This window comes from Pollicipes pollicipes, unplaced genomic scaffold (assembly GCF_011947565.3).
Source record: "Pollicipes pollicipes isolate AB1234 unplaced genomic scaffold, Ppol_2.1 Scaffold_7261;HRSCAF=8764_pilon_pilon_pilon, whole genome shotgun sequence".
Taxonomy (NCBI): domain Eukaryota; kingdom Metazoa; phylum Arthropoda; class Thecostraca; order Pollicipedomorpha; family Pollicipedidae; genus Pollicipes; species Pollicipes pollicipes.
In genome coordinates this window covers 14,005,580-14,027,761 of record NW_023597054.1, presented here as the reverse complement: position 1 = coordinate 14,027,761, position 22,182 = coordinate 14,005,580, and the positions used below count along the sequence as shown (strand labels likewise).

The following is a 22,182-nucleotide window of genomic DNA, read 5'->3' as shown; positions in this document are numbered from 1 at the left end:
GCCCTCATTGTGGCTACTCTGGCAGCACTGCCGCGAAATGGCGTGACGTGCCATTCATGGATTACGGCTTCAAGAACTACCATCACTTTGGCATTCTACCTGGAGCTCCCTCGAAAGGTGTTGACAGTTTGCCCATTGGGGCAGCATCCTGAATATCACTATAGATACCTGTACAAAGCTACCGAACGGTTACGTCCGCAAATGCACCGACCATGGTTGGATGTTTTTTTAGCCCTCTCTCTGCGTTGCTGGGCATCAAGCGTGGTTGTAGGTCAGAACAGATTTTTCAGAGAAAATTAACGTGTGTTTATGTGTGCATGTGCGTGTGCATGTGCATGCATGTGTTTCAACACCTGAGGGTTCTGGGCTCCTCCGCTCGGAATGAGTGATCTCCCCGGGTCGTAATTTGGTTCGATGTCCCTGGCCCGAGTCGATGTCCCACTTCAGGTCAGCACAGAGCAATAGCCGAAGGTGCTGGGCTCCTCTGTTCGGGATGAGGGATCTCCCCGGGTCGTGATTTGGTTCGATGTCTCTGGTTTGAGTCGATGTCCCACTTCAAGTCAGCACAGAGCAGCTTACAAGTGCATACAGGCATACCGTACGGGACTCACGCCCGGGATCAAAACAGTCTTCACTTGTCTTTTGGTGCTACACGACGTGCTAACTTCAGTTATTTTATTAGTGCTATGTTCGAAGCACCGTTAATAGAGCGGATCGAGCTTTCAAGTGTTCACGCCCATCTTTGTGATTGCGAAAGGGAACGACTCTCGTCATCGAATTCATTGCTTCGATTGTACCAGGAGCAAGATACTTTCAGCCAAATCGCGGTAGCCCTGCAGTTTGGCAGCATCCAACTGCACCGTTTAAGCGGGTGTCTTACATTTTATGGGGTTTGGAACTGAAATAGCAATCTTGAAGATCACTCGGTGCAGTTCACAGCCCTGCCCCTCTTGACACCTAAACCCTTCTGGTGTCTCAGCTGCACGCCCGCGAAGATGTGCGGGTCATTTGGGGAGACTATTCCAAGGTAACCCAGGCATCAATGACGTCATTATAATGGCATTAAAATATTATCATTCCACTGACCGTGCGACGATCAAGGTTAAGACAAATCTAATCGCTGGGTGGTTCATATCTGGCGTTCGCAAGCACGATTTCTAGATATGATAATAGTCAATTGGCTCTCAATCAATGTTGTGCAAGATACGATAAGGCAATCGAACACTGACACATTGAGGAGCAGATCTACTAAACAGAAATTATGTTGCGTGTAGCAGCCTTTCCACTTAAAAGCATACCAATAGTTACAAACAAGCTTATTCCATCACATCTGATGCTGGCTTCAATATTTTGAAATCTGAAGCATTCCCTTTATACACATCGGTGTCGAGCTTGTTAAGGTGGACGAAAAGACAAGTGCATAATGGGCGAGTCCATTAGCACAGATGTTACGTGGAAAAACGGAAATTTGGACGCACTCTAGAACAAACAACTTAACCACCGAAGGTGCTGACCAAAGCGCCGCTGAATGATCTATGGCCTTTACAAACGTCGCGTGGCTGCATCTGACTAGATCCGTTACCCGCCTGCACGTGCGGTACGCCTGCACTGGGCATGCCCTGCCATTTCGCGTTCGCAGCTGACTTACTTGCTCTAGAAAGCAACACAAGCAACTGCGATGTGCGATGTATCTCTATTGACACCGTCTGTCTATCTTATCTAGGTCCCTGTTGTTATGTCTGGTATCTATTGTGCTGCTTCTTTGTCCGTCTTCATTGGTAACCCTCTTCAGTTTGGACGTGTGTGGAGCATCCGGCTCTGCCAGTTAGTGTTGCAGGGGCAACGCTGGTTTTTCGTCAGGTACACTTATTTCTGAGTCTTTCTGTCCAGTGTTTGCTGCTTAATACGGCAGGTTTGCCACAGCAGCCTCACCATTTTTCACCCTTGCCTCGGGCATCACGCCCAAGTGTCACGTTGAAGCTTTCCCCCGCTGAAAACGCCCGTGACCGCAGAATACAAAGCACCCCCATGAGGCCGCAAAACACGGCAGGCAGCAACAGCCGAGTCACGTGGCGCTCACAAACGTGACGTTGATACCCTGATAGCCACCGGGAGATAGCTTGGTGCGTTCGGGGGTCAGTCACTCCGGCCGGGCTGGTCCGGACGACACCGGTGCAGGGTCCGGCGGCGCCCCAGGTCAGTCGTGCGGCGGCCACTCTGCCAGCTCCGCCAACATGACGTTGCGCGCCGAGCCGGAGTTCCTCGTCGGGGAGTGCCGTTCGCACGACTGCACGGCGCTGCCCGCCACGGTTAAATCCTACGGCACGGCGAGCGAGGGTGGGCCTCGCCCGCCGCCGCCGGCGGACGCGTGTCCGGAGCCGGTCAAGGCGAGCTACTCGAGCCAGCAACGGCGCCTGCTGGTCGGCATGAGTGTGGTGAGTGTGCTGAACGGCTCCCTCATGGCCGTAATGATCCCCTTCTTCCCGGTGGAAGCAGCCTCGCGCGGCGTCTCACAGACGGTCATCAGCGCCGTGTTCAGCAGCTTCGCATTGACTCAGGTAGTTCTGTACCCGCTGGTGACTCGGGTGGCCCTCCGCGTCGGCGTCACCCGGCTCTACAACATCGGCATCGCCACGGCCGGCCTCTCCACCGTCGCCTTCGGCACGCTCTACTACATCCGCGACGCGGACGCCTTCGTGGTGGCCTGCTTCCTGGTGCGGGCGGTGGAGGCGGCCGGCACGGCGGCCGTGTCCGGCTGCGCCTTCACTATCATCGGCAACCAGTTCGCCGGGCGGGCGAGTACGGTGGTGGCGGTGGTGAGCGCGGCGCAGTCGGCCGGCCTGGCTGTGGCGCCGGCGGTGGGCGGCGGACTGTACGCGGCCGCCGGCTTCGGCGCGCCATTCTACGTGCTCGGCGGCGCCATGATCGTCACGGCGATCGTCAACCAGCGCTTCATGCCGCCGGTAGTGAAGACCGTCGAGCCGGACGTGCGCACGTCACACATGCTGCGCTGCTTCGCCGGCGCGCGCGAGAACTGGCTCTGTCTTCTGATTGTGTTCTTCTACTCGTTCGACTTCCTCACGTTCGAGTCGTGCGTGGCGCCGTACGTGGACCGCGTGTTAGGCATCACGCCGGCCACGCTCGGGCTCTACTTCCTGGCTGCCACCGGCTCGTACGTGCTCACCAGCCCGGTGTGGGCGCGGCTCGCCGACGCCTGCCGCAACCCCTACCCGATGATGGCCGCCTGCATCCTGACGGTGACGGTCGGCACCCTCATCATCCCGCCGTCGCCACTGCTCGGCCTCGCGCCGCGCTGGTGGCTCTTCGGACTGGGCATGACGCTGCAGGAGGCCTTCTTCGGCGGCGCCTACATCCCCTGCTTCCAGCAGATGCTGCAGGCGAGCGTGCGACGCGGCCTGCCCGACGACCTGCACACGCACGCCTTCGTGTCGAGCGTCTACTGGAGCGTCTACTCGCTCGGCACCGTCGTCGGGCCCGTGTCGGGCGGCCTGCTCGTCGACTCGTTCGGGTTCCCAGTCATGATGACGTGCGTGGCGGCGCTGACACTGCTGCTGTTCCTGCTGACGCTGGCGCAGGCGGTGGCCACGAGCTGCCGGGGCGACAGCCGGCCGGCGGACGTCACCGACGAACGGGAGTGCGCGCCGGCGTGACGGTACCAATGATGCGTGACTCGACCTCACTCACCTGCGCACGACTGTCGGACACGTTCTTCGCTGGTGTTAAGAACTATTTGGAGTGCGGGGAGCGACGAAACTGTGACCAATTCATGCTTGTTGCTCGGTGTCGCTACCGCTGTTCTTGAGTCGTCCGCTGCACTGGCCTGTAGGGGAGACAGGCTATGCTGCACCTGCCTGACGGCAAATTTTTCCCGGGGCATGACACATTCTGCAACACTGTGTGGGCAAGGACCTATACGCGAATGGCAAGTTTCTTCACACCAAATAAGCACATGTACCTCAAGGATGCGTTTACGAACCTACCGAAATGTCACACACAGCTGGGCGCATTTCGGGGAATGTAGTTTCACTGCTCCGGTTTTTCAGTTATGCTAGATTTCGGAGAAGCCATCCATCATACGGCAAGCGTGCGTTGCATCAACTAACTACGATTTCTTGCCTTTGGAATGTCCCATAATATTGTCGTTAGGAAGACAGCTATATTTGTGTCAAGGCTTCGTTGGCCGCCCAGCTGCCTTCTTGGGTTATACTAAAATACACAAATACACAAGACGCCCTAAGGAAATGCTGAAATAAGTGTGGATACTTCTCTCCGGGGTGGGGATGTAAAAAAAGATGGACAATGGTTTATTCGCCGGTGATTCGAGTGTGGGACGTCGGGTTCGGTACTTTGTAAGCCAGAGGTAAAGCAAAGCTCGAAACGTGTTCCAACGCCGAATGAAGTATTTTTCCACATATTTCTGGTGTCTGAGCGCGAGAAGGATGGCACACGTTGGGGCGAAATGGTAAATTAATTGGTGCCAAACGATATGGGAGTTCACTGAATGAGTAGACGATGCTATTTTACTTAACATTTTCTTGGAGCAGGACTCCGGGCCCTCGGAGACCGATGGGTCACGGCCTTCTTCATCGCGATCTCCCACACTCGTTTGTCCCGGTAAAAGAACCATTGCCCATTGAATGGCGTCGTCCATTTCCCACTGAGACACGGGGAGGTGGCCCAAACAGTGTGAGCAGACGGCCGTGCGACTGTCCCGCGCCAATCTCCGTCAGCTCAGCTGCAGCAGGCCGTGCGACTGTCCCGCGCCAATCTCCGTCAGCTCAGCTGCAGCAGGCCGCGCTCGAGGCGCGACTCGACACAAAACGCCAGTGGCCGCCTCCCGGTCGGTTAGCGACACACTCGTGAGTCAGCTGCACTTATGCCTCTTATCGAATTGTCGGCGGTTCATTCGTTTACGAAATGCGGTTGGGTTGGCCCTCCGGTTCGGTTGCCAAGATTTGACACTAGTCCTCAAAAAGGCCCCCGAACGAGCCGAGCCGTGGTTTGCGCTCGGGGCCACACACATGGGCCCGCACTGTTGTGAGCAAGATCGTGCGTTCTCTGATAGCTGCCAAATAGCGTTGGTTTCGTGTCGCTGCCACGATAGGTCGACGGTATGTGAGCCCGGTTTCGACTCGAGCGATGCAGCTTCCCGCACTTAGCGAATCGTGTTTCCCTTGCTTATCTAATGGGAGCATCGCTTTCCTTTGCATTGAAACGCTTCAGCGAAATCATGTCTGATCAAATTGTCACCTCTTGTCACCTCACAATGTCACCTCCTATCTTCAATGCTGCGATTCGTGGTTGCAGAGGTGTAAGCTCTCAGGCAGCGTGAAAGCTGGGAGATGTATCTCTATCTACAATTTTGCTCATTGCTGAGGCATGACCAGCATGCCACGTCCGGCCTTTGACGTCGCCCGCGATATATTACGGCTACGGAAGCTGCAGCTTTATCAGTTCAACTTGTAAGGCATAACTTACACATTCAAATGCATGATTCATGCCATCTGTTTCCATCGATGCGTTATTTTTCATGACAAGCGCTGTGGCTACAAATAGCTACCTTTGCTTGTTCAAAAGCCGATCGCAGGAGCGTCCAAGTCCCTGATTGTGCGTTTGAAAGCACCGATTCACGGTCGCGATGCCTGGTTTTGCCTAGATGACGCTAAATGCTGCTGAAGAGGTGGCGCTAGTGTCTGGGCCCATATTTTGGCTCGTCCTTGGTCTCCCGCCGTGTGTTTTGTTGCGTGTAGCTGTACCGGGAGCGACCGCACGGCTTGGACCATGTGCGTAGCAACCGGAAGGAGGGGTCAGGAAGCCAGTGAATTTTTCCAGACAGTTCAGCATTTAAAGTGATGCGCGGAAAGGATCGACCGCAAAAAGGGCCGTACGGGGTTGTATCTCCCACCTGTTGGACGCCCGCCTATCCCGTGGCCTGGGCTTCAGCTTTCGAAGATTCCTATCTTAACAGTTTTCTCACGTAGGATACTGTAAAAGTACTTACCTACGCTATATTACGACTAACAACATTTTCACTGGTGCTCCAGTCGTCGCATTCTGTCTTGTAACTAGAAATCAACGCCTATCGCCTGTTACCGAGACACGGGATCCTTTGTAACCAATCGAGTCGGGTCGGGTCGCCGAGGAAGGGGCGGGACTGGACGGGTCGGGTCGGGTCGGGTACGACCGGGTGTTATATTTCGGTTCTCAACGGATCGCCGGAGCGCCTTTCAGTGAAATCCGATTTGCTTATTTCACGCTCAAAATTTAGATACGGGGATCTCCCACAACCACGCAGTGTTTCTTTTAATTACACGCTTTGAGTTCAGGTAACGGGATGTTCTGTAAATCCACATCCATCGTAGCAAGTGTTCGCCCTTCGACGCAGGCCAGCAATCACAGGTAAAGTGGGGGCCATACATGTCTGCAATTCTGCGCGCCCGGGCAATTCATGACGACTGCGATAAATATTGTATGGCGTGCATGGAGCTCCTGTATCCAGAGCTGATTTATTTTTCAGTCAATGACATATATAAATCGAACGGGAGTTCACCCTTACTGTAAATTCCAGCTTAAAATGAATCGATCTACGCGGTGTGCTATGCAGGATAAACATCGAACCGGATGTCATTTGTGCCTCGCTGCAGTGGGTCCATGAACGATGTCATGACACATGTTGCGCTGTTGCTGGGCTCCTTCAGTCCGGGCTGCACGATAGCGGAGGGTGCAACACAGAACACAACACAACGATTGCCAAGGCCCGAACAAACCTGCACGTTATACCGTCCTCGCGAGCAGGTCCCCCCACACCGCGTCCACATTCACGTCCACCAAGCCAGCACACCTTCCCTGGTCCTCCGCGGCCCCGTGGATGCGTTCGGCAGATGCAGCTGAGCTTTGTTTTATTGTCGCCAGATACCAGCACACACGGGCAGGCGTCCGGTTAGCGCCGGCACCGGCCGGATCGGGCCCGGCGCCGCCGCCGCCCGGCCCCGGCCCTGCCGCGCCGGCGCCGTCCCGTTCCTTGCGCGTGAAAATGGCGAGCGTTACGAGGGAGCAACTCCGGGCTGAAATCGCCGGTAAGTTGGTCATCTCTGACAGTGACCATTTCTGGATTCGTGGAGATGTAGCTCGATGTGTCTGAAAGTGTTTTTTAGCCTTACTTTCGTCGTCCGTTGTGATTTTGTGGGTGAATTTTGTTCTTAAAGGTGTGGACCTGGGTACAGTCTCTGACATATGCGTCCACCATGTTGGGCCGGCCGGCGTCCGCGTTGAAATTTCGTCTGAGTTTGCATTCAAAATTTACTTCCGTCTGTGCCTAGCTATGAGGTTTTGAATGCATCATATATCATACCAATCGTTATGGTAGGCTGCTGAAATGCGCAGTAGTTTCGTTGTTTTCCCGGTATTGGTCCCTGTCTGGAACGTGGCCGGTACGGTCCTCAACATAGCGGCTGGGACACGTCGGCGAGAGGTTGGCGGAGCTGACGGCGCGGTGCCGGTGGCGGCCGCCGGCGGTAATCCTCAGCACTAGCGACGCTCAATCCGTGCTCCCGCCGCGTCGCCCGTCGTTCAGCGTCGGGTGGCCGCAGGCGCCGGCGCCGGCCTCTCGAACGGAGACGTGACGCTCCGTGAGGGGCCGAGGCTATTTCTGTCCGTATCGTGCATGGTTGCGGGATGCGGAGCACGATGCCTCCGACGACGCATTGACAGTCCGGGCGGCTGAGGCGTAGTCGTCGGACATGGGGGACTGACGCCTGAGCCTCTCTGTCCAAGCATCTGGCCAATATTGCATTGATGAACGTCTCTCGGTTAGGAACATACTATTCACACATTATATATATATATATGCATACATATATATGTAGGAATATATATATATATATATATATATATATATATATATATATATATATATATATATATATATATATATGTTCCTACATATATATGTATGCATGCATATATTCAGACTACTGATATGCACACATTTCTATATTATGTGTGATGTCATATGTATTTTGTGTTGCATTCGACCTTTATGTATTTACGCACATGCACCATATATATATATATATATATCATGAGTGTGGACATGTGTGTACATGTGTATTCAAAACCGAAACAAACCTTGCACCTTGGAAACCTTGCACATGACCAGACTTGCGTCCGCCTGAATTCTTACAGTGGACCAGACTTGCGTCCGCCTGAATTCTCAATTCTTACCACTGAATTCCATCAGCCATTCGTCATTTGCGGCCGGGAGGACCCCATCAAAATCCCATCAAAATCGCGGCCGTCACACTGAGACCGATGCAGGGCTAGGGGATGCGCCCTTTGCTGGCACTGTAGCTCTGCGTGGACTTCGGTCCCAAGGTCTAGTTTCACCGTCACCGCCGTGGCGTGGGTGACGTCACTGGACCCTCGTCAGCCGTGCCATTTTCCGGATCAAGGTTATTCTGCGGCTACCATCCGCACAAACGTCGCCATATCAGGGAAGCTTGATTAGCCGGCTCGTGTACGGCGGCACGCTGAACAAGTAACCCGAGCGGCCGCACGGCGAGGCCGTTGCCAGTATTGGATGGGACGGCAACGGCAGCGTGCTCCGGGTGGCGCAGGCGCGGCGTGGGACGGAAGGTGTCACGACCCCACCCCAGCGCACTGTTGCCCTTATCAAAATGCCGCGCTCGTCCCCAGCGAGGGTGGGGCTTCGCGCGGTCCGCCGTTGGACGTTCGCTGTTTGAACAGGCCGATCGGAACTGACGCGGCCACGAGTGTGACCTCACGGCAGCTCCGTCCTTCGGCCGAGGGATGGGGGAGCGGGGCGGGGACTGCCGTTACTCTCGATCTCTGTGCGACAAACGTTAGCTCGGTCTGAGTTGTGCGAAGAATGCATGTTACGTTGTGAGCCGTTTTTTGAGCAGAGGACCGGCGTATGTCAGGGTGGTGTAAGAAGATTTGGTTTTGTTGTGACGAGTGTTGCCGTGTTTCCGCGCCAGTTCCGTGCATGCCACACGACTGGAGGATTGAAGCGCACGTCACACCAGGATGTGAAGCGAAGCTGACGAGATAACCAACCGCAAAACTTCAAATCGGATTTCACGTTTTGGCAGGCATTAAAACATATTTCTAAGTTACGAACTCGTCTCCCTGCCAGATCCCGGCGTTATAACCAACGCATAAAACCTCGCGGGTTACGCATTCTTGCATCGCGGGTGTACCGCAAATTCGAGCGAAGGCGCTCGCGCGATCAGCTTCCCAGCACCGCCGCGGCGATAGCCGGTACTCTGGAGCGTCTGGCAGGCCGCCGGCGGCTCCCGCCGTGTCCGGGTAGCCGCTGCAGCCACGTGTGACAGACCTGTCATGGGCGGCGCCGCCCCGCGGCCGTACGGCGGGGGTGCGCCGCTCACGCTGACAGCGCGTGGCGGGTGGGCGCGGCAGTCGGCCACCCCGCCGCGCACGGCGTCGCCGGCCGGCTCGACCTTGACCTTGCTGGTGCGGCCGCCGGCCCGGCGGACGGCACATTCCGTCACCGTCGCTGCACAGCTCCTCTCTCTCCGGGCAGCGGGTGCTCCGGTAGAGGGCCGCCAGACGCCCGGCCGCCAGCCGGGCCCAGTTCAATGACGCGACCTTGGCAGGGGGTGTCGGCGGTTCAAGACAGCAAGCGCAGGTGGTGATTGCTTTGTCGTACACGTGGAGGGGGCACTCTCACCGCCGATTTAGCGGGTCAGGTACATGGCATTACCGGGCATAAGCTGGCGTCTTAAGTTCATTGCTCGGCGTAGAACCAGACTACCCAGAAAAGGTCGCGTTTTTGTGGTTATGAGATGTTCTTGGGTGACTTTTGGGTGATTGGATACAAGATTGTGTGGACTGAGACGTACTAGGTGGGGGGGGGGGGGGGGGGCGGGGTATGCGTGCTTTCGCTGCTTTGGTTTGGCGCCCCTTCCCTTGATTGAAGTGGCTGAAACAAAAGAATAAAAGGATAGGGGCAAAATATGGCTCCTCCAAGGGTGCCATGCAAAGGATCACTCTTGGAGTCGAATTCCCATGAAGTCAACTCCCCCAACGTGGTGATACTCTTCAATTATAACCTCTAGTTAAATGTTTAAAAATGATTCGTACATGCTTAAGGATTTTCTAGGGAATCTAGTGATATTGTGGGCCAAGTTTTAGAAGACACTGGCGGAATTTTACGGGAAGGTCCTGGCCACCGCTAGTCGGGACCCTCCATAAGCATACGGTCGCTCGGTCTCCAGAACGATGCTTTATCATTGTATATTTATGGTACGTTGGGCTCCAATAACCTCAGATTTAACATTAGGACGAAGGTGATGAGTGTAAAGAATTGTCCCAAAACGACCAAATCTACTGGTGGAGGCCGTGCCCTCCAGTTCGTCGTTGGTGTGTCGTCCCTGCCCTGGGGTGCAAGAACACGAGACCCTTGAACGGGCGGCTGCGAGTGCTGACCTGCCGCGCCCTTTGTCCGCAGCCCAGCTGGAGGATGCCGACCTAAACTCGGTGTCTGCCAAGAAGGTGCGCCAGGCGCTGGAGAAGAAGCTGGACGAGGACCTGACCAGCCGCAAGAAGGAGATCGACGAGCTTATCGATGAGGTGCTGAACGAGAAGGATAAGGCCAGCGGCGCCGAGGACGACGATGACGACGAGGACGCTGAGGAGGAAGAGGAGGAGAAGAAGCCAGCTCCCAAGAAGAGGAAGGCGGCGCCCAAGAAGGACGCCAGTGATAGCGATGAGGCTAGTGACGATGACGACGAAGAGGAGTATGCGCCCAAGAAGAAGCGCGGTGCCCCTAAGAAGCGCACCAAGAAGTCGGACAGCGAGGAGGACGACTGGAAGGCTTCCAAGAAGCCGGCGGTGAGTCATCCGCGGGTGGTCATGTGTCTTCAGTCCACAGATTGTCTTCAGCAGACATCGGTAATGTTTGGCGATGTGGGATGGAAAGCGAGTGCGCTCAGCTTGTGTTTAGATATATGTGTATACATAGACCGTGCTCCCTAAGTATTGGGCGCCGGAGGTTGGTTCACAGTACCAGTACTTTTTTGGCTGCCCCAAAACACGCTTGTGATGGAGTTGGACAAGCAGAAGGCCATTATGATCCTTGATAAATGAGCGGCACCGTGTAGCTTATGGCAATGCCAACCATCGGCATTATCAGTTGTAATCATTGACAGAAGGATGATGTGTGTTGCGATCTTCGAGACGTTATCCATCGAATTCCCAACTTCTGCAGGCAAAGAAGGGAGGCGGAGCCAAGAAGGCCGGGACCGGGTACACAAAGCAGTGCAAGCTGTCTCCGGCGCTGTCCAAACTGATGGGCGAAGAGCGTATGGCGCGCCACGAAGTCATCAAGAAGATGTGGTCCATCATCAAGGAAAACAACATGTATGACCCGAAGAACAAGCAGTACGCTATATGTGATGACGCCATGTTCTCCGTGATTGGTAAGTGGCCCCTAACATGGCAGGGTTGGTGAGAGCGAGTGGGACGGACTCGGAAGCTCAAAGGTCGGGTCATGAAATGCATGATGGGGCTCCTGCAATGCCTCATGCAAATGCTGCTTGTGTGTATGTGTGTGTGTGTGTGTGTGTGTGTGTGTGTGTGTGTGTGTGTGTGTGTGTGTGTGTGTGTGTGTGTGTGTGTGTGTGTGTGTGTGTGTGTGTGTGTGTGTGTGTGTGTGTGTGTGTGTGTGTGTGTGTGTGTGTGTGTGTGTGTGTGTGTGTGTGCGTGCGTGCGTGCGTGCGTGCGTGCGTGCGTGCGTGCGTGCGTGCGTGCGTGTGTGTGTGCAAACCTCAAAATGCAAATGCAAGCTTGTGTTTGCGGAATAATGCCGCATCAGGCAATGATTTGTCTCCCTAAATTTCTGCGCACGGCGGTCCTGTTGGGGCGTCTTGTGAGGTATTCCTCAAGTGGTGATGTAATATGTTGGACGTGGCTGGTATTTGTGCAGCGGACTGACAACTGAGTGTTGAAGCTTGTACTACCGCAGGTACGAGGGCTCCCCGACCCTCACCCGCTTGTGCGGCGGCATTGCCCCGGGCTCAATGTAAGCGTCACCTCCCTCCGCAGGCGTCAAGCGTTTCCGTACCTTCGGCATGATGAAGTACCTGAAGGACCACTTCACCAACGAGTAGGCGCTGCCGCTCGGTCCCATCCGTCATCCCGCCTGTCGGGCGTCTCTTCACGTCACCAGATAGGTTAGAGTGTCATCTGGATATGTTGTCTCCACGTCTGTCGCTCGGTCGAGCGCGCGCGCAGCGGCTCCCCGCCGGGGCTGCGCAGACGGGCAGCGGAGCCACGGCTCCCCACCGGAGCCGCGGCTCCGGAGCAACGCAGACGGGCAGCGACAGTCGTGCCGGGTTTGAGAAAAGCAGTCTTCATCTGCAATATGGTTTCCGATTTCTTCGTTGCCGTCTCCTGGTGCGTGTTGGCCCGGGGCAGCTGGTGGGCCGTTCGGACGTTTCTGTTCACTGTCCAGTGTCCTGGAAAGCCCGATAGCAGGGTAGGCGTGGTGAGGGGTGCTCGCGCCGGACAGAGCGGTGCACCGGCTGTGTTCGCTGGCCGTGACAAAAAATACGCGTTTTGATTCGTAACTAGTTTTATTTACTCGTGCTTTCTGAGCTTACGCGGCATTTCTGATAGTTGTGCGGTTTTGTTTGCAACGTGCGTTGTCTGTGAACGTCTAATTGAATGTCGTCTCTTTCTACAATACATGAGCTGGTGGACTACATGTCATGTTTTTTTTCTCAAACTGTTGACTGATGACCCAAAAGTGGAACGAATCGTTGCGCTCGGCGTTGAACCAGGAGGAGGGGGATTTCGCAAGATAAAGTCGGGGGCTGGCCAGTGAAAAAGGGCAATACGACCCACAACATACCCAAAATGCAGGTTATTCCTCGCATACATTTTTTCCTTTCATTCGCTTTCCCCTTGCATTCGCGCGGACCTGGAGGCAGCCCCAGACCCCCCACCCCCTCCACTGGAGAGAGGAAATTACACCCCCAGGCTGCAGACAACGCGCCGACTGGTTCCCAGAAGTACATCCCTGGGGTGACCGTTGCGCATTAGCTGGGTTCTGGGGAAGCTCTCTACAAAACGATCGCTGATCGCTAATCAGGCATCCTTTTTGGACTGACATCTGCGGGACTCAGAGAGGAAAGCCGCCTTCTGTGGACGTTAGTCCGACTGGGATGGCAACTTTTGTTCGTTTGTTTGCGTGCAACTAAACTCTTGTCATATTATCGGGAACAGGGCTACGCGTCAGGTTCAGGGGATGGCAGGGTGTTCGGAGGGAGCAGATGCCCCCATGTTTACATGAAAATTAAGACCCCGCGTGGTCGCAAAAAACGACGCAAAGACTAGCTGCCCCCATCTACAATCAGGTTTCGCCGCCGCTGTTCTGCACAAGCTTTTTAGCTAGCTGTTGACCCGTTCAATGGCAGCATGCATTTGATGCAACTGCTGTGCAACTCCCGGATGCAACTGCTACCCTGCACTGGTAATGATGGCAGTGTTTTAGGCCATAAGGTTACAGTACACTTTGTCAAACGCCGTACAAAACTAGCAATGTTCGTGTAGTCATGCATTCGCCGCGGTTGAATATCAGCTTTTTATAAACAGATCTGCATTTAAGCTAACTTCTAGGGAACCAAAGTTGGGATTGTTTATTCGAAGGCGCAACAAAACGTATTAAACACCTGACAATTTTGTAGCAGTGATTTCGAACGGCATGTCAGCTGTTGCGTCAGCTACAATATACATAAATGGCGCGGCCCTTACGTTTTCCAGCGCATGATGAGTACTGATGTGCGGAAGTGGTGTATCGCGTGCCGCCCTGACAGCGACATGGCCGAGTCAGATCCGGCTGGCTCTAGCTAGGGTGAAGTATTTCCGTCGCTGTCCGGTGATCGAGTCGGATTGGTGCCAGCAAGCACTGGTGGGTGCAATTCGTGTGTAATGGTATTTATGTAATGGTAATTATTGGACTTGCAAGGTTAGATGGGGCGTAATACCTGTCGAAGGTGATTTAGTCAGAAAAGGTTAGGGATGGGAAACCGCTAAGAAGTGCATGGGCAAGTGAAGTGCATGGCCAGACTCAAATAATGGATTTGGGATATATCAATCCACGCTTTCAGCGTTTTGGTTAGGATAGCTGATCTTAGCTGATAGCTGATAGTTGAGGTTAACTTGATTACATAAGTTTGATTACCAGTTTTTTTAGCATGCCGGTTTTATAAGACATTCAAACACACATCTCAAGTTTTAAGCTGTTTGAAAACTGTTAGTGGAAGGGAAGATTTTTAAAATTGGAGTTACAACACGTAAAAGTGAATGAAGCAACTTATTATTTGCTTTGGGGAGAGATGATTTATGTTAAGATTTTTATGGCTTATTTTTCAAGATTTTCTCTGCAGGCATAAGGATGTCACTCAAGTATCCCTTTGGCTACTGCACTGTGTAAGGCCTTTGGAAAGGTACTGGTATATGGGATGCTGTCTTTGGTCTTGAAATAATAGTATACATGTAACTTATTGGATGGAATTTTCAAGATGGGAATAAATGTTGTATGCCACAGGTCACACTCAGAAGAAAGACATTCTTACCATATTCTAGCTATGAACAATCAGCTGATCACAGAAGTGGCAATCGGGCTAGCCACCTGTGCCAGGTTGGTTAGCCACTGACAAGGAAGCCAGGTAGCTGTAACTGTCCTTGCATTACCTACCTCGTGCATCTTGTTACTTCATATTCTAACTTCATGACTGGGAGTAAGCTTGCTTAAGAACACAAGTATCATGCAATTTGTAGGTCACCATTAGAGTGTAATTTGGCTATCTAGCTATCGCTGGTTGATGGTTACCATTAAACAATATTTCAATAATGGACTAGAACCACAATAGACCTGGCCTTGAATTCTCAAATGCTATTTTGTGTTATATGGTTTAGCCTTATCAATTCTTAACAGACCAGTTTGCATAATTAATCTGACTAAAGAGTAGTCTTCAGATTATGTCAAAATGATCTGGTATATGCTTGTAGATGTAGTCTTGGTCATTTCTAGGTTGTGTTTGTTCATTGTTATGCCCATTCATTGTTATGCCCATAGAGCTATGCAAAGAGTGGGACACAGTGAACAAGCCATGAGAGGCTAGTATGCAGAAGCATATTTTATGGTAACTTTGTTTTTATCCAAAGCACTCTTGCCAAAGACAGTGCAGAGGTGGCAGCAGTTAAGTTGTTTACACTTTGCATGCATTGTAAAGGTGATATTTAGAATCAGAGTGTCCCCTTAGTCTTTGTTCCAGGAATGATAACTAAAACAAGTCTTGTGTGAGCCCAATGTCTGGAATAAGGCTCATTTGAGCATGTTGTTTGGCCATTTCTGGATTTAAATCACTCCTGTGCCAGAAATAAAAGCCTTTGTAGTAATAACAGTCAACAATTAAGCCACTGATTACATGTAAACATGCCATAATGCAGTGAAATATCTGTCACTGTTATGGTGTTCAATTCCTATGGCATTATATGGACAGGCTGGTAACCAAAGGTCTGTTTTGGTGAATTACAGGGGATACTCAGGTAGCACATACAGTGTGAAATTTATGGCAAGGTGAAAAAGCAGCAGGTAATAACAGGCCTTACAGTTCTAAGAAAACTCATGGTCACTGCATCAGGCAAATGTCAGTTATAAAGTTTGTAACATTCAAAACTTGTTCATCTGTTCATCTGCCATTTGGATGTGTTTCACTGGTGTGGGAGTATAAGTAATGTTTCTTGTTCTTTTTTGTGTCATTGCATTAACCTCCAGTTTTGTTCAATTGATGTCATATTTTTCATGCCTGGTATTGCTTTGATTATATCAGTTGATGGCTTGAAGCAGTCAGACCTTTGTTACTGAGCAGGGTAAACACACTGAACAATATGTCCTGGAATTTCCTGAGAACTGTTGTAATTGGTCATTGCACAAATGAAACAACAGCATAAGTGTCAGCAGGTTCAAGTCAGGCTTTTTAAAAAAGGCATCCACCATACCATACCTAATGTATATCACAAGAAAGTAAGTTGCACTCTTTGTAACATCTGTGGGCATTGCTCAATTTTCCCAACACCTTGCTTCTCACGTTTTATTGTTTCTGGCGCCTCTTGTCAGCTGTTGATGACGTGCGGTGACAGTAGGTAATGTATTTGCTGTAATTAATGAGCGACATTCACTTGCTGTTAACTTTCAGCAAAGCAACTTGTTTGGTGTGGGATGGGTGGGACGACAAGGGGGAGACGACGTGAATTACGTAGCGCCAGTTTGGCCATCTCCCTCGCTCCCTGGTTACTGCTGGGTAGCAAACCCTTCGACCCTCCCACTGCATCCGACCCTCTTATCCTGTCTCTTACTTTATCCTGAATCCTCGCGACGCCCCGCTTGTCCGGTGCAGGCGGCATGCGCCAGCCACGAGTTGGCCGAGAGGCTCCGTGGTGGGGACCCTGACCGGGCGCCCGGTGTACAACCCGCAGAGGGGGGCAGGCTAAGGCCGGGCGGTTGCCCCCCCCCCCCCCCCCAGACGCTTATAGTCGTGCCCCACCGTCATCCATTTTCCTTCGTGTTATATCCCTAAAATGGTCATTATTGGTCGAAAGGGCTCTAATCCAAATAACGAAATAATCAAACCCTCCCCCTGGTGACACTGCTAATCGTAAGTTCCCAAAAAGTGACTTCCCGAGTTAGAGGCGCGGAACAAGGAGGCACGGGCGTGTTGCTCGTCATGAAAGGAAGCCAAGCGTATCCGGCTTTAAGGTTTTAAAACCTTTTTGTTACAGAAGACGTCAGCTTGATGCGCCACCACACCTAAGGGTAACGTTACGCCGTCCAAACCCCCCTTTCCCCTGATACGCTTCGGTCATACGACATCAACCCCTCCCGCTCTTATGGTCAGCATGATCCGCAACCACACCTAAGGGTAACGTTACGCCGTCCAAACCCCCCTTTCCCCTGATACGCTTCGGTCATACGACATCAACCCCTCCCGCTCTTATGGTCAGCATGATCCGCAACCACACCTAAGGGTAACGTTACGCCGTCCAAGCCCCCCTTTCCCCTGATACGCTTCGGTCATACGACATCAACCCCTCCCGCTCCTATGGTCAGCATGATTCGCAACCACACCTAAGGGCAACGTTACGCCATCCAAACCTCCCTATCCCCTGCTAGGCTTCAGTCATACGTCATCAACCCCTCCCGCTCCTTGCGTAGCATAATGTACGGACGACCTTCTGCAGATGTGAGAGTTTTCGGGTGTCACCTAGACGACGCCAAAGAGTAAGCCATTTTGTGGACCCAAACACCAACGGTGCCCGGTATCATTGATTTTGCCAGGGATTTTATTAATGCATATGAAGTTCTTCCTTCTGTGAGGATGTCACAGACGGGTGTCCATTCAGGTATTTAGGTAATTCGCGCGCTAATGCAAAAATAGCTCCGCTTGCGAAATGGATAGTCAGAAATCTGGCCGGGCTGGGAACTTGAGTCAGCGACATGAATGAATTGATAATGAGTTACAGTCTTGGCAATCGTAACCAAAGCATTGAAAAATATGTGTCATGCATCAGGCATCATGCATGCATGCATGCAAATATGCATCACTCATCATCATGCATTACCCCAACGCTGTTGAGTTTACACGTTTACATGTGTTACCCTCACGTCCGTCAATAATGTGGGCCATGTATATATATATATATATATATATATATATATATATATATATATATATATATATATATATATACATGGCCACTATATATATATATATATATATATATATATATATATATATGTATTAATATGTATTACATATACATACATTTTGAATTAATTGGTCACAAAAAACCGCACCAAACACCTGTGTGCATTTCAGGGTTATATTTGTGTTTTGGCGTTTTTGTGCTGTATTCGATGTCGTTTGGAAAGGGTGAAGTTGCCCATTTGCTGGCCCATGAAGTAGCACTCACTTGATCCGCGGCCTCGCTCAAAAGAAACTGCTTGAACGCATCCTGCCGTATGTGTGTATACCAGTAGCATTCATCCACGTCGATTTAGAAGTTAACTAATCGATGGCTGTCCCAGCGATGTGACACGCTCACCCCAGGTCATCCCAGGTCAACACGGCACGCCCCAGGCCGCCATGCTTCGGATACGAGTGCGGTCGGAGGGTGGCCGGCGCTACCCGTCGGTCGCGCTGGCGTGCGACGAGGGCGCGACGCGGGTCGACCCAGCCGGTGCGGACGCCTCGACGGTCGACCGGCTCCGCGCGGCGGCGCGGTACCGGACCAGCGGGCTGCTGGCTGGGCTGGCGGTGCGGGAGCTGCGCTGCTGCGCCGGCTGCCGGCGCGCCGTCTGGCGGCACCACGGCGGCGCGCGCCTGCTGCTGGTGCTGGTCGAGCCAGGACCGGCGCCGCTGGACGCGCGCTGGGGACGGCTGCTGATGCATTTGCTCTGGAAGCGGCGAGAGCTCGACTATATGATGTCCTGGCTTTCGACACTGGGTGGCGCGTTCTCGGCGCTCGGCGACTACTACGCCGACTGCGTGAGTGGTGGCCCGGAAACGGAGGAGGAGGGTGGGGCGACGGGACGTGGGCGGGACCCGTGTGGGGCGACGGAACGCAGGTGGGACCCGTGTGGGGCGACGGGACGCGCGTGGGACCTGTGTGGGGCGATGGGATGCGGTCGGGACCTGTGTGGGACGACGGGGACCTGGCGACGAGCTGTGCTCCTTGTTGGTGTCCTCTTCTAATTCAGCTTCCATCCTCTGCAGCTGTTCTTGGGTCATGGTGACGCATCGGAAGTAGTTTCCCCGCAAACTGAGTAGTTTCCCCGCAAAATGCCTGTGATATAGTGATGTAGATTCGGTCGGAGCATGAGCCAAGCTCAGAGGCTTACCAAATCAAGCCATTCCTAATTATCTCAGGCGCGCCGCGGCCGCAGCGCTCTGTCTGCGTTTGTACAGATATGCCTGTTGAATCTCCGTCTCCTCTGCCCGTGGAATCTCCGCCTACTCTGTCCGCTGATTCGCCTCCTCTGCCCGCTGGTCGGCCTCTTCTGCCCGCTAGCCGGCCTCCTCTGCCCGCTGATCCGCTTCCCCTGCCCGCTGATCCGCCTCCTCTGTCTACTGATCCGCCTCCTCCGCCCGCCGACCCGCCTTCTCTGCCTGCTGATCGGTGTCTCCTGCCCGCTGATCCGCCTCTTCTGCCCGCTGATCGGCCTCCTCTGCCCGCTGATCGGCCTCCACTGCCCGCTGGTCGGCCTCTTCTGCCCGCTGGTCGGCCTTCACTGCCCGCTGGTCGGCCTCCTCTACCCGCTGATTCGCCTGCTCTGCCCGCTGACCCGCCTCCTCTGCCCGCTGATGGGCCGCCATCTGACGCCCGTCGCCGCGCCGCCAGGCGGTGATCGCCGGCAGGATCTCGGTGAAGCAGCTGGAGCTGGCGCTACGGCTCGGTGACCCGCTGACCGCGGCGCGGTGCAAGCTCTACGCCGCCATCAGTCTGCTGCAGCGCGGCAGCTTCGAGACGGCTGCGGCGCTAGTGCGCCAGCAATACCGGCTGCGCGAGGCGCGCCGCGACCGCCGCCTGCGCAACATGTGCCGCGGCATCTGGGCGAAGCTACAGTACGAGCGCTGCCGCCGCGCCGCCGAACACGGCTAGCGTCCGGCCGTCGGCGGGGAGCGGCGGTCGGGCTGCCACCCCACGGCTCGCGGTCATGGGGCGATGGGGACGAGATTAGCTGGATCTCGGGACGCGGGCCTCGCCGAGAGCCCATTCATGATCTCTCAGTATCGGGCGGGCCTGTGGTTGAAGGGTGTCGAGGCTGGGGAACCCTCGACGTGCGTGTCGAGACAGGACGACCCCCTGCTGAGGCCACTGCACATTGGCGGCCAATCGATTCGTTCGGCAGAAACGAAAGACGCTTGTGCGCTTCTAGCCATCGGGGTCTGACGATTTGCGTCTCTGCCTGAAATTCACGATATCTGAAAGTCAGGTGTAACCCGGCTGCATGGTCACCAAACAGCAACAGGCACTCTCCGTTTTGCATGCTTTAATTGGAACTCATAGACGACACCAAACCCCTTGGATCAGGTTAATCTAAGCTTACTCATGATGAAAGGATATTTTAGAAATGACGGGTGTTTCTGTGTCTGTTACAACACTGTTGTCCTCTGGTCGAACCAACCAGCGTGCAGGGGTCTTTGCGGTTGCAGCTATGCAACTGAGTCCCGTTGCTGTTTGAATGTTTGTGTCCAGACTGCGGAGACGCCAACTGCTTCTGCGGCCCGCCGAGCCCACGCCCACCGAGCCCACGCTCCAACGAGCCCACGTGCATCTAACTGCCGCTGAAACTGTCGCCGGCTGGTTTCAGAGGTGTTGGCCGTTGTCGTAGTAATACTCAGAGAACACCCAACGTAGCTTTGCCAGCGATGTCCGCGTCTCGTGGTGCCTTGGATTGGCTCCAGGTTTCCAGATGCGTTGCGACTATGATTTGTGGCGTTGCCAATCTCTGAGCAGTGTCTGCCCCGTCACCGCTGGCCGTCCGCCCCGTTCCCCCCCCCCCCCCCGTCCTTTAACTACCAGGTGTTGTTCTCATGGGCATGGCCTTCCCTTTGATAAACGCTGTTGCCACGCAAGCCGGTGGCCCGGTATCCTGCCGAGGTGAAGGAATGGCTACCTCAGCACGTCCGCGAACGGGACCGGACCTTTCACTGCGGTGTGGTGAGATGTGAATTCTCGTCTGTGATATGTTGAAAGCTGGCAGATGCCAGTGACAATACAGGTTTATTACTGAAAACGTGGTTGGGTGTTTTGTGATGTGTTTGGGATCTGCAACTTACATACGCTGACACCAGTAACGGTCGACACAGACGACTCGTCAGGCAGTGTTGTTACACGTGCTTTAAAGGGAGTGTTTCACGCTTGTAGGGGGTTTTGAGATTACATATCCATCTTGAAGATCACTCAGTGCAGTTGACAGTCCTGCCATTCTTACTACCCAAGCCTCTTTAGTTCTGAGCTAGACGTCCTCGAAGATATGCGGACTTTATCGTGCAGGCTTTTTCAATGTCACCCAGGCATCGATGACGCCATAATGACATCGCTTAAATCCTGTCATTCCACACGCATTAATTGTGGAGTGGTTCGTATTTGGGGCGCGCCATGTACATTACATGCATCGCGTGGCGCCCCCAGGGGGCAGCACCAATCACGCCCGCTACAGCAGAAATGTCAGCGCGGCAGGCAGCCCGCCCCACACGTCGCGACCGCCATCTTTGCGATTGGCGTGGTCACCATGACATCACCGCGACCGTGGCGGGTGTCTCATGCGTGAACGGGCGTTAGTGTATCGTTACCCAAATATGTCCACTGTGGGGCAATGCTTCAAAACCACCCTTACTGATGGCGAGAGCCGAAAATGTTTCCTCACGCTGAAGTTCTCTGGTCCAGTGTGGCCCAGACGCAAGTATAATCCAGTTGTCTGGCTCAGACATGGCTTAGGATCTGTTGGCGCCACCTCGCATTTTATATCTGGCAGACTTATGATGACGTTGCGATAATTATGTAAAAACCTCGAGTTCAGGTCAGTCGAGACAATCGAGTCCGCAAAAAAGGCGTTTGGCAGCCGTCGGCCGCTGGTACCGGGCGGGCGCAGGTGGCTGCCCCACCCAGCCGTTCCCAGCGCGTTCTCATCTGCCGTCGCTGGCTGTTTGTTTAGTCAGGCAGCGCTGATTCGACGTCGTTTTTTACCCACATGTAAACGTGATGCTCATGCTCACCAAGTATGGGTTCGCTTGGAAGAACGACAAGCCCGAAAGGTGTGTTCGCGGATCTGTCGTTTCTTCGCATTCAAACTTCCATCAGGTCACAATGTCATGACTATCTTTCAAAATTACAATACCTCGTGGCTCTGATTAGCACGCGCTCGGGTGCGGGAGCCAATGTGACCCTTCAAAGGTTTTTACAACATAATTTTCGGAAGGTGGGGCGTGGCCGGGCCACATTTGATCAACTGTTGGCAATGGGATAGCGGATCTTGTGGTCGAAACAATTATTTGTACCTTGCGAGGCCACTGAACTGTGGCAAGTCGAAGTCAGACCGTGGCTGTCAGT

The 22,182-nt window shown here is 53.6% G+C and overlaps 3 protein-coding genes across 3 annotated transcripts; all 3 read left to right on the top strand.

The window, feature by feature from the left end:
* The first annotated feature begins 2,901 nt into the window (after window positions 1-2,901).
* LOC119111072 (uncharacterized) lies at window positions 2,902-3,671 on the top strand. Its single transcript, XM_037234898.1, has one exon. The coding sequence runs from the start codon at window positions 2,922-2,924 to the stop codon at window positions 3,669-3,671; it is 750 nt and encodes a 249-aa protein (XP_037090793.1). The 5' UTR covers window positions 2,902-2,921.
* Window positions 3,672-6,985: 3,314 nt separating this feature from the next.
* Non2 (upstream activation factor subunit spp27 homolog Non2) lies at window positions 6,986-12,766 on the top strand. The gene is made up of 4 exons (XM_037237001.1): window positions 6,986-7,097; window positions 10,511-10,893; window positions 11,270-11,480; window positions 12,106-12,766. Exons 1-4 carry the CDS (start codon window positions 7,055-7,057, stop codon window positions 12,168-12,170), a joined length of 702 nt encoding a protein of 233 aa, XP_037092896.1. The 5' UTR covers window positions 6,986-7,054; the 3' UTR covers window positions 12,171-12,766.
* Window positions 12,767-18,473: 5,707 nt separating this feature from the next.
* On the top strand, window positions 18,474-20,864 carry LOC119112456 (uncharacterized protein F58A4.6; the record flags this gene model as incomplete). The annotated part of the gene is made up of 2 exons (XM_037236655.1): window positions 18,474-18,614; window positions 19,468-20,864. Coding segments are annotated over 2 exons (402 nt in total), but the record flags the coding sequence as incomplete, so codon positions are not given.
* Between the last annotated feature and the right edge of the window lie 1,318 nt (window positions 20,865-22,182).